Source organism: Juglans regia, chromosome 2 (genome assembly GCF_001411555.2).
Source record: "Juglans regia cultivar Chandler chromosome 2, Walnut 2.0, whole genome shotgun sequence".
Lineage (NCBI taxonomy): Eukaryota > Viridiplantae > Streptophyta > Magnoliopsida > Fagales > Juglandaceae > Juglans > Juglans regia.
The window spans coordinates 286,454-297,352 of NC_049902.1; the positions used below are offsets into that span (position 1 = coordinate 286,454).

Sequence of the window (10,899 nt, forward strand, 5' to 3'; positions counted from 1 at the left end):
TTTTTATTCAATTATTTCTCTCATTTTCCAAAACTCAATAAAACATCTACACTCTATCATTTCACTACTATTCACAAAATTTTGAGATAATCCAAACATGCCCTGATAGTTCAAACGATCACATCCCATTCCCACATTCCTCGAGGCTCCTAGAGCAGTGTTCGTCGAAAGAAGGCATGCTGCAACGTGACGGCTCGTGGATCTCTCGCACTGATCGTTTGGTTATGCTTCTTCGGGCTTCTGAAAGATCGATGGGCGGTGAGTCCAGAAAAACTACGCTTGTAGAAGTTAGAACACCACAAGGCAGTAAGTCGGGCCATTTCCCATCATTGGAAGAAAAGGCATGAAAACACTCAAAAATGAAAACTAATGACGGATGGACATGGGGAGGAGGGAGTGGGAGCCGAAGCTCTTCCCTCCCTCTGGCCATTGGTCGAAGGTGTTTTGAGATGGGGCTTTGGTGGGAGCATTCGTGAGGCTTGGGAGAGAGAACTCAGGCAACTCCATTAGTCTACATACAACCTTTTGAGACTCCTTTCTTTCTTTTAAAAAAGAAAAACACACTTGAGACAATATCCTTACATGATAATATTATGTATAAATATATACTAAAAATAAAAACATCCATTTGGTATAACCGCAACTTGAATATAATCAAAGATGAAAAAATAAAGGAAATATCTCCTGTTTTACAATCCCCACCTACATCTTGAAACACTCGTGTCTCTAGTTAATCTTAGAAGCGTGATCAACCACAACACAAGTATGATTTTGAGACTAGGCGTGGCGAAAAGAAAATAAGAGATACTAGCAAGATGGATGAAAACCTTGTGTAGAAAAAACAAATATGAAAAATATAATATACTTTAAAAGAATTGACCACATATCAAGGTGCGTTCCTTCACGAGGTCTCTGAATCTGCATTGGGTTTGTGATTAGCAACTGTAGAAGAAGGAGGCTGATCGATTTCCTTCCTAGATGCTTCCCAAAGTTGCTGTTCTATCCCCAGCTTTCTCAGCTCCAATAAACCTCGTTCCACTGCCACAACCACACATTGAAGCCAAGAGTCCACTTGTAAGTAAAATAAACATATGGTGACTGACAATTTTTTTTTTTTTTTTACCGTGGCTTATGCACATACACAAGCAGTTCAAGAAGAATTAAGCATTGGAAAATATTCCCCCATTCTTGGATTCACTAGTAAACTTTTGAAACACAGGTTAGAGGATGCATTTATCCACAGTACAATGAAAATCAATCTGCATAAATATGTGGCAATAAAATTTCTTAGGTTTTTGATGTTGTATCCAAGAGGAGATTAACCTACGACATCATCCACAGCTTATAGGTACATATGAGTGAAGCTCCCAACATGGCCTGTCTATGTTACCACAGTTACAGGGCTATAAATATTTATCATTGCTACTGTCCGAAATTTCAAAGCCTAGTAGAAAAGAAAGGAAAAAAAATATATATATATATATATAGCTGAAAGTTCATAAAACTTACCATCCACAGCGTCATGTGAAGTTGGTGACTGCCCGCTACGGCTGATCCAAAACTGAAGCCGGTCTTCTGCTATATCCTCTTCAACTCCATGTGCTTTAGCTCTTCTCCAAAAGTAAGTCAGCCAAGCCTACAAACATTTTTAAGTTGTGAAAGTTATGTACACTCATGTCATAGGTAATTCTTTGTAAAATATATGAAGACCATGAACAAATCAACAACCAAAATATGTAATTCATCTAGAAACCAAGCTTTTGAAGCCTTCAGGAGGACAACACAATCATTTCAACCTGTTTCAGGTGAATAACCTATTAACAACTAACAAGTTTTGCAAATACTAACAAAGTTTTCTGATAGTCAATTCGATGATGACTTCAATGAATCAAATAAATTGAGCAGAAGTTCAGTAATTGCCAAATCAAGAAATTAATTCCAGCAGTTTTCAGTTGTCAAGGATTTTGCTAATTACAAACTGTTGATGTTTCCCCAAAGTAACATTTTTTTTTAGAAAGTTCCATATTGGCCCCCCTGCATTCTTGTCAAGTGATAAAGAACATAAAGGAGGAAAATGAACATCAAATTAAATAATAAATAAATAAATAAAAGGGTTTATGTATCTGAGACTTGAGCATGGCCAAAATGTAAAACAAAATCAAATGAAAAGGGAGCTAACCTCTTTGAAAAGGACATCTTCTGCCTCCTCTTCACTTAATTCTGCAGGAAAAGGGGATGAAAGCAAAAATTAATCATAAGATCATCCCTTTCAATTCAATTGCCCAACCAATTTTGAACAAATGATGAAATAACTTTGTGATGAAATAACTTTCTTGTAACAGCTGTTAATCATGCCTAGGTGTTGCTCTTGTATATGACCTGTGTACGAGGGCTATGCATTTTCTTCAATAAAATTCTTGTTTACCAAAAAAATTGGTGATACAAATACAAGAATACATATTTAAAATAGAAGCACATGTTGATAGTTCTTGCACGGCTAAAAGAGGTACACATGATCGCTTGCAAGTCCTAGGTATTCACCAAAAACAATCTTTGCTGAATATAATATAAGTACGGACAGAAAATGCAAAATGGCCAATCAGTTGTTTAAGGGTGAGAGGGACGAACCACTTCTCAACAACATAAAAGGTTAACATAATATGAAACATGTTGGAATATGCAGCATATGATCTAAATGTAGTGCAAGGTGCCAATTCTCCTGTACATATGTTCTGAGCCCACTGAATTTTGACATGAAACTTCGGGTCAGCTTGCCCACCTTAAACCCCCAGCCTCAAATTTGGTTGTCAAATGGTATGCTCCCTAGAAGGATCCTACCAGTGCAAATATTCTCTTAAAATGATTATGTAGACAAGTATCCTTTAATCTTTGCATTTCTAAAGGATAACATGGCATATTGTGGTGACAGAACAGAGTATCTCTCTTACCAAATGACTCCGTAAACTTGGGATCACCAGTTGATTTGGAATCTGAAATTCAAAAGTAATGAGATAACTAAGCACTGGATCATGTTACTGTCAGTATCCCTGTTATCCTTCATAATCCACTAGTTCTCGGAAAGTAGCCACTTTGAAAAACTGGGTTTAAAAAAAGTTATCCAAACATAGCATCCGGAAAATATAATGGTTTAAGAATGCAAAAAACATAAATAAAATGAAATTAAACTCTGTTAATCAGTTGTACAACTAGAAATATACCTACGTCTCTGAAAAGAGGAAAAAAAACAAATATTCATATAGAAATTGAGCAGTCATAGTGTCATGTACTGTACAAGGTAGACAAGAAATGTACATGTCTGTCAAACGAGGAAAAGAAACAAATATTCAAATAGTAATTGAGGAAACATCGGCATTAAAATATAATACACCAATAGAAGGTAACAGATAGATGCAGTGAAAGAAGACCATGCAGCCAAACTATAAATGAGAATGGAAAGAGATAGTATATACCTAGACTGTACTGCCGAACCAAATTCAGACGTCTGTGTTGGGCCAGCGCTAGCACAACAGCATCCTCAACCTTGAAACAGCAGCGACATAAAATGAATTGGAAGTATAGAGGGATGAAACAGACTCCTAAAAATCCATGTTATATTCAGAACAACCCTTAAGGAACACAGCATGTACCTTATCTTTTAAAAATACATCTCTTAAAGGAAAATTACTTGGAAAGACAACAAAGTAACAGAAAAATTAATGCAGCTCAACATTAAAAAAATTATAATAAAGAAAAACCTTTAGAGAAGCCAATTCTCTCAAACCCATTTCAACTGAAAGCATACTCTCTATATTTCCTTCTCCTGTGAGATCACTTATATCCCGGACAAGCTTGCTCCTGTCTGGATCATTGCCACCTGCTCCATGCCAAACAATGTGAAAGGCTAACTCCACGCTAGTTATAAAAATCAAATATTGAATATTAATAAAAATCTATTTATTGTAATAAATGGCTGAACTAGCCTCTATTCCAAGATTCCTCCTTAGCCTTTTGTCCAGCAGAAATGACAACTTCAAATGGAAGAGGGGCTAAAGACGACCAATGCTCATGCTTTGAAAGTGATATATCTGTGCATATGCCTATAAGCACAAGAGCATCCACCGGAAAAGAAAAGGAAAGAAAGAAGAATTAAAGTATAGGTCTGTCAAGATATCGGATGAGAAAGAAACATTTTCTAAAAAAACATAAGAATCGTAAACCAGATCCACATAGAAAAAGAAATTTTACAATCAAGCTCATGCATCCTGGTATGGTTATCAAATAAGGGCGCATTGAGTAAACACAAGGAACACATTTGTTCTTTCAATCAGAAGAAGCTAGTAAAAAGTCAATTACCATGCTTTACAGCTAAACCCCAATAGCGGGCAAGCCAACATCTCTTCAGAACAACTTCCTCCTAAAATGGTAATTGAGTTAGGAGTTTAGACAGAGAGTCATAAATCTAACTTTATTATCAAAAGACAAACCATCTCTTCTTGAGTCAAAACCATTCTCTGTGTCATTGACCGGAGAGCCTTTGCTTCAGATTCTGCTTCTTGGAGGTGTTCCCGAGCTGTTGCAGCCTCATCTTTAAAGTTCTGATCAAATAAAAATGCAAGGCGTGAAAGTATAGGGAAAATCAGGGAAAAAGATCGAGGTAGGACAATACATATTTTAATATAAGAGGACATATCAGCCTACTTATCAGCATAAATTACCTCGACGTCTCTACGAAGAACAGATATTTCGTCATCCCTGCCATTGTTTGTTTGTTTTGCAGCCTTTAGAGCAGCCTGTAATTAAAAAAGTATATGTTTTTCTTATGTGGGTAAGGTCTGAGCAAAATACACAAGTACAATATTTTGGGGGCATACCCCCGTTAAATGCTATAGAAGAGTAAATCAAACACACACAACATAGCTAGGAAAGGATCTGACCTACATAGACATAGCCAACATAACATTAACACAAGCTATCAAATAACATGCCCATCAACAGCGTAAAAGCCAAGACAAAAGAAGTCAACCATGACAACAGCAACACAGGAGAAGCACTCAAGTAGATACAGCACAACAAAAATAGCTCAACCATCAATAGCTATCCAAACACAACAGCTAACTAACACAGCTTGAGAGAGAGCTTCTGTGAAATCCCCATCAAGAAGATAATATCAGTTGGCAATAGACCCAGGAAGCCTTTCGAGAAGTTAATCCTTTTGTCTACATAGCAACAACATCAAAATAAACACGGACATGCTTCCTACACTATGAATGTTAATACAACCCCTAAAACTTAATTTAAAATAGGAGAAGTAGGAGAAGTAGAGTTGGTCATCTGTGACTTCATCTCTTTTGTTTTCAGATAGGTGATACATAACTCACAGAGCCACACTTGATTGAACCCATAACTTCACCCTTTTGCCTCTTACTAATGAAGGAAAAGCACCATTTGGTCCAATGGTCATTAGAAAGTTAATCTCAAGTTTCTTTTTTTCAACCAGACAAAATCCAATGTTCTGCCCTTGTCAACTTCTTTAAATTTACCTCTCTTTGACGCAATGCTGCTTCCTTCCTGCAGACAAGTCATTCATAGAATCACATGCCGAGAACATTAAGCAACAAAATGGCAAAGCAAATCAAACCAAGTCTACCTGCTCAATAATTTGGCTTCGAGGGATACACCCTCTCCAAGAGCAGCAACCTGTAAAAATAGAATTGAACACAAACAGAATTAAGACTTTTTTGAGGGATAATTTTAGAGTTAATTTGGTAAATCTCATGAACAAGATCAAGATTTTCAGTAAATAAACAGGCCGACTAATTACTTAGCAAGCGGTCTAACAAATAACTACCTGAATACTACAATGTATATGGATGCTGAAGTGAGAGGACATAAGTAAAATATCACTACCAAGAAATTTCCACCATTTTCTAGCGCCAATACTTTTATAGTGAGGAAGTGGTGGGGAAAATAAGTTTTCTATCATTTAGGTTGCACTGTCAATGTTCTATCAAACAACGAGGAAAACTCATAACATTCCTGAGCAATAAATGTGAAACCCAAACTTACAAATAGAGGTAACTTAATTTCAACTCAGAATAACAACAGTAATAATGACTAACTCTTATAATTGACCTGTTTCTCAAGCTCCCTAGCTCTAGCCTCTGCCTCCTCACGTCTTTCTTCAGCGCGTCTAAGCTGTACAACATTCTTGGACATCAATGTCATACATCACAAGTAACAATGCATAAAAATAAGTTTATTTTGAGTTTGGACTGCACACCTTATCAATTATGACATCATTTTCTTCTTGTAGCATATCAAGCTGCAATTTTGATACAGTTTGCTATAATTACATTTCAAATTCTAAAAAATGCTAGCTCATAAAAAAATGCTATGCCAAAAGTTGGTGCAAACCCTCTATGGCTTCTTTTTAATATATTTCAAGGGCTATTAGTGACTGTTGTGAAAACATAATTGATGGATGTGAATGGCATACCTCATCGCGAAGGGCAGAAGCCTCACGCTGATCTCCTGTATCTTTTAAGTTGAGCTGACCAATATCTGGTGTATACCTGCATTATAAGACCGATACATGAGATCCAAGCAACAAAGTGCACAATATCAATTGTGCATAAACACCCTAGAAAACAAATTTTGTCAACTCCTCATCAAGTAGCAGATGGATGCACCAGCTGCACCTATAAACACCTACATATGTACAATAGGCATAGGCACATATGTGAATTCATGCAAAGCAAAAGTTGATCCCACTCACCAACGGTAGGTAGTCAAAATCAGCATAGAGAGCGCAAAGGCAGATGGTGATTTGTATAACAATAAGGAAGAACTATGTATATGGACAAGGGTAGATACTGAAGAGAATTGGCTCATTTATATGCACCAAAGTTTAGGATCAGAAAGTACCAATGAAGGGGAAAACACTTTTATTGCACTCCAGAGGCCGAGCAGCCCTTCATCCATTAGAAGTGAAAGGGACATTGACCTTAACACAAACTCATGAATAATGTTTGACCCATCAACAACATGCACAACATAGATTGAAAAGAGGGTACTGCGCCAACTCAATGTTACAGGTATACAACATCCACAGCAACCGCCCATGCAGGTACTTTTTTGACAAGGACTCGCAACAATCAAGTCAAAAACAAAAAAGGCCCTTAAATTGTGAACTACGAAACAAATCATTATTAACGAGAGATTAAATTATACACTAGTCAGCAGAGTTTTTTTATCAGCACTAGTCAACGGAGTTAATTACTTGGAACAGGGATATTTTTTTATCAGTATACTTGGAACAGGAATTTTACCCCATTGATGAGAAATATAATCACCCATACTGTATGTGCAAAGCAAATCAAAGGAGATTTTAAGAAAACCTTATTGCTATATATGGTACAGGTTCTCCAAAGTAACAAAACAGCATATTTACCTTTTCTCTCTGTTCCTACTAGTAGGAGGTTCGATCGGAGGTATGGTCATCGGTGTTCTAAGTGACGATTTGCTGGGTGGCACGAAAGCCGTTGAACGAACTGACCTTGACGGTCTTCCAGTCGATGTGGAGCGAACAGAAGGAACATGCTCTAAAAAGTTCCGACCTAACTAATCAAAATATCAGAAACCCAATTAGCCTCTTGTGCACCAAATATTATCGTATAAATCATAAAACCACCCAATTTGAATTTAAAATATTTTTTTTGAGAGATTGAATTTAGCATATATAAAACCCAAAACATACGCACAATCATTAAAGCCAACACTTAATCTCAATTATAAATAAAATCCCAAATTCTCAATAATAATTCAAAAATTATGATCATATTCGATCTTATTATTAAAATTAACATAAATTTGATACTATTCAGATCTCCAAAAGAAAAGTCTAAAATTTTTAAGCAAATTTAGAGACAATAATTCTCTGGCAAACTTCATTTCAGCAGAACTCAAATAATTTAAAACCAAATTCAAAGGTCCCGGTCACTAACGGATCCAAAAACACAGATTCTCGAACTTACTGCAGGTGATGGAGATCGATTAGGCCGAGTAACCGAAATCGCAGGAATAGTAGCACTACTATTATTACTATTACTGCTAGCGGCGGAGTGATATGAGGGTGCAGGTGGAGGCGGGGCTCCGAATCGGAAGCCGAGATCGTCGTCCTCGTCCTCGTCCTCGTCCTCATCGGCGGTGGCCTGCGATGCCATTACCTTAGCCAGTCGCTGCGCGGCGACTCTAGCGGCGGCGTTTTGGGTGCGCTTGACTGTGGATAATCCGGTAGTCAACTGGCGCGAGTTCGGATGCGCCGGAGACATAGCCGGCGACGATGACCCAGTGCTGCTTGAACCCCCGCTCCACTGCCGCGAGTACACCGGACTCGCAGGCCTCCTCCGATCCATATATATTTATGTAGTATATGTACGTATAGGTATGTATGCAGTACTTGTGGAGTGAAGCCAAGATTTTTATCGGAGCTAGATTTTCTCGAGAAAGTCGAAGGAAAATCGGGGGAAAGAGAGAGACGGAGGTTGGGTTTGAAGTTTGGAGGTGGTCAAACAGAAGTAGTAATAAACGGTGACGTTTTCGTTGGTTTGACACTGAAAAATAAACGTGACGTAGCGCGGGTGGGAGAGGGAAAAAAATGCCAGATGGGCTGGGACCCACAGAGTCGTCGCTGGATCTGAACCAAGTGATGACGTGTTAAACGTGTAACCATGAGTCCGATAATATTGGTGGCGTGGTGGGCCCATGTTTGTTAATCATAAGTTACTGGGATAATATTTTGGAGAAATTAGGATCGGATGGGTGAATAGAGGATCGGAGTTTTACATCAGAGAAGAAGATTTTTTTTTTTTTTTTTTGAGCAGAGAAGAGAAGAAGATTGAAACTGCACATTGAGAAATAAGTCTTGGTTTGGTTATTTATTTTTATTTTGAGATGTGTAAATTTTAATTATTTATTATATTTCATATGATATAAGATATTGTTAGGTCCAATTTAGACTTGAACTCTTGAAGTTGGGCTCATTTATCCTTTTTAAAAATTTTTTTGAATTTAACCAAAAAGATTAAAACTAAAAAATAAAATGCTCAAATTATTCACCATTATTTTTCAAATTATTCTTATACTCACAGCTATACTTACAATCATAATTAATATTTATAACTATTTATAAATGGATTTTACTATATCAGTCGCTATTTATAATTCTAAATACTGACAGTTTTGTTTTTTATGGGTGGGTACAAGACTACATGGTTAGTTGCCAAGGAAGGACGCGCGGATGGCGCGCATGCATGCAGCATCAAACATTAGCTTGTGAAAAATTGTACGCGGATCGAGATTTAGCATGCATTCAGACAAATGTTATTGATCGCTAACACACTCAGCATTACAAGTATTTGAATAAACACATGAATGCTAACAGACCATGCGTGAGGCCGGCCGGGATGCCTCCATGCATATATATATAAGATCGACTTCATCAAAAAATACTTTTCAATTTTATATAATTACTCCTCATTTTAAATAGGTTGTAAAATAGTTGTAGACAAGATATAGTTTATCATTTTTCATATAAATATATGTTAGTGAAATATACAATAATATAATAAAAATTACAATAAAATTAACATTTAAACGAAATTAATTGAACTGAATCAAATAAATATCGCTATCTTTAAGGAGATTCAAGCTTTCTACGGTGTACAAAGTCTCAAATTAACTGGTGCAGCAGAACTCTTCTTAACTTGACTCTTCTAGAATACAACAGTCCAATTGATCGTCATATAGTCCGAACCAACTCTGCACAAGTGGTTGAGCTCAAAACTCTACCAAAAGAATACATTTTTTTATCTGAAAATACTCTCAAAAATATATACTCTCTAAGCTTATTTTCCTTATCTCACTTTTTCTCAAACGTACGACACACCTGTACCAAAAGACAAAACAAATATATAAACGGGACAATGAATAACTCTAGACGAATTGGATATAATGGGAAAAAGAATTAAAGAAGCCAACGTCAAAATGTAACAATGGCTTACGATCAAAACCAATAAAGTAAAACCAAGGCCATAATAAAGATAAGCCCGTTAACCAACGGTTACTAAAGCCAAAGGAAAGAAAAGTAATTCTTAAAAATACTAACAATATGTATGTTAACATCATGCATGCATGCAATCTACGAGCTATATGCATGTGTGTGTGTGTGGAAAAGGGAAGATTAGGCAATATGCATATACATTGATATTGATATATATAGCCCTTTTCTAATTTCCCCTTCATGAACTTCGGCTGTACGTTGGATGGTTTTTTGGTGGTTATGTACCAGTGCAAGTTTTTTTTTCTCCTTCTTTTCTTTCGGACTTCCTCATCATTTGAGATCGAAGACTTTATTTTGTACTGTACTGTATACTCTTTTTAATTCCCAATTGACTTTCAATATTTACGCTTGAAATTCAAGCCAAATTATACATAAATTGCTAAATATATATCCATTGCTTGAAGCTTACTGCATGCATCAATTGCCAATTAAAAAGGCAAATCATGATCAGTTGGACTGGACTTCCTTAAAATTTACCCATCGAAATCAATTTAGGTTCCAAATTATGGGCTAGGTAATGTCATCATGATTACGTGAAACATCATGCATCGGTAAGCCATAACAACTAATCATGTGTTATAGTGCAAATTAAAGAGAAGCAACAAATTGAAAATTGGAGTGAATAATTAATTGATCTCGACCCATACATATATTTATATGTTTCCTCAGCCCCCAAAAAGCTAGAGTTGCATAATAGAGCTACGTACGTCGTAGTTGTTAAAACAATCCATAATGTCATGGACTAATTTGATTTGTATGTCAATATTGGCAAGAAACCG

The 10,899-nt window shown here is 36.5% G+C and overlaps 1 protein-coding gene across 2 annotated transcripts; it reads right to left on the reverse strand.

Moving 5' to 3' along the window:
• Positions 1–627: 627 nt before the first annotated feature.
• LOC109000295 (coiled-coil domain-containing protein SCD2-like) lies at positions 628–8,588 on the reverse strand. 2 transcript variants are annotated; one of them, XM_018977131.2, is made up of 17 exons: positions 8,034–8,588; positions 7,451–7,620; positions 6,497–6,572; positions 6,281–6,322; positions 6,133–6,195; positions 5,648–5,697; positions 5,541–5,568; positions 4,716–4,790; positions 4,485–4,595; positions 4,354–4,414; positions 3,981–4,097; positions 3,756–3,874; positions 3,471–3,540; positions 2,949–2,990; positions 2,180–2,220; positions 1,510–1,636; positions 628–1,038 (listed from the first exon to the last, which is right to left on the reverse strand). In XM_018977131.2, exons 1-17 carry the CDS (start codon positions 8,412–8,414, stop codon positions 902–904), a joined length of 1,710 nt encoding a protein of 569 aa, XP_018832676.1. In that variant the 5' UTR covers positions 8,415–8,588; the 3' UTR covers positions 628–901. The 2 variants fall into 2 exon arrangements, with proteins under 2 accessions (XP_018832676.1, XP_018832681.1); XM_018977136.2 differs by lacking the exon at positions 2,949–2,990 and having other exon boundaries at positions 8,034–8,577.
• Between the last annotated feature and the right edge of the window lie 2,311 nt (positions 8,589–10,899).

Bases quoted from the DNA above. Each gene is read 5' to 3' on its own strand.
- LOC109000295 (XM_018977131.2), bottom strand. From the start codon at position 8,414: ATGGATCGGAGGAGGCCTGCGAGTCCGGTGTACTCGCGGCAGTGGAGC. The intron at 2,991-3,470 runs GTATATACTATC...TTTGAATTTCAG, and splicing joins GGTTCGGCAGTACAGTCTAG to ATTCCAAATCAACTGGTGAT. The intron at 2,221-2,948 runs GTAAGAGAGATA...CTTTTCCTGCAG, and splicing joins CAAGTTTACGGAGTCATTTG to AATTAAGTGAAGAGGAGGCA.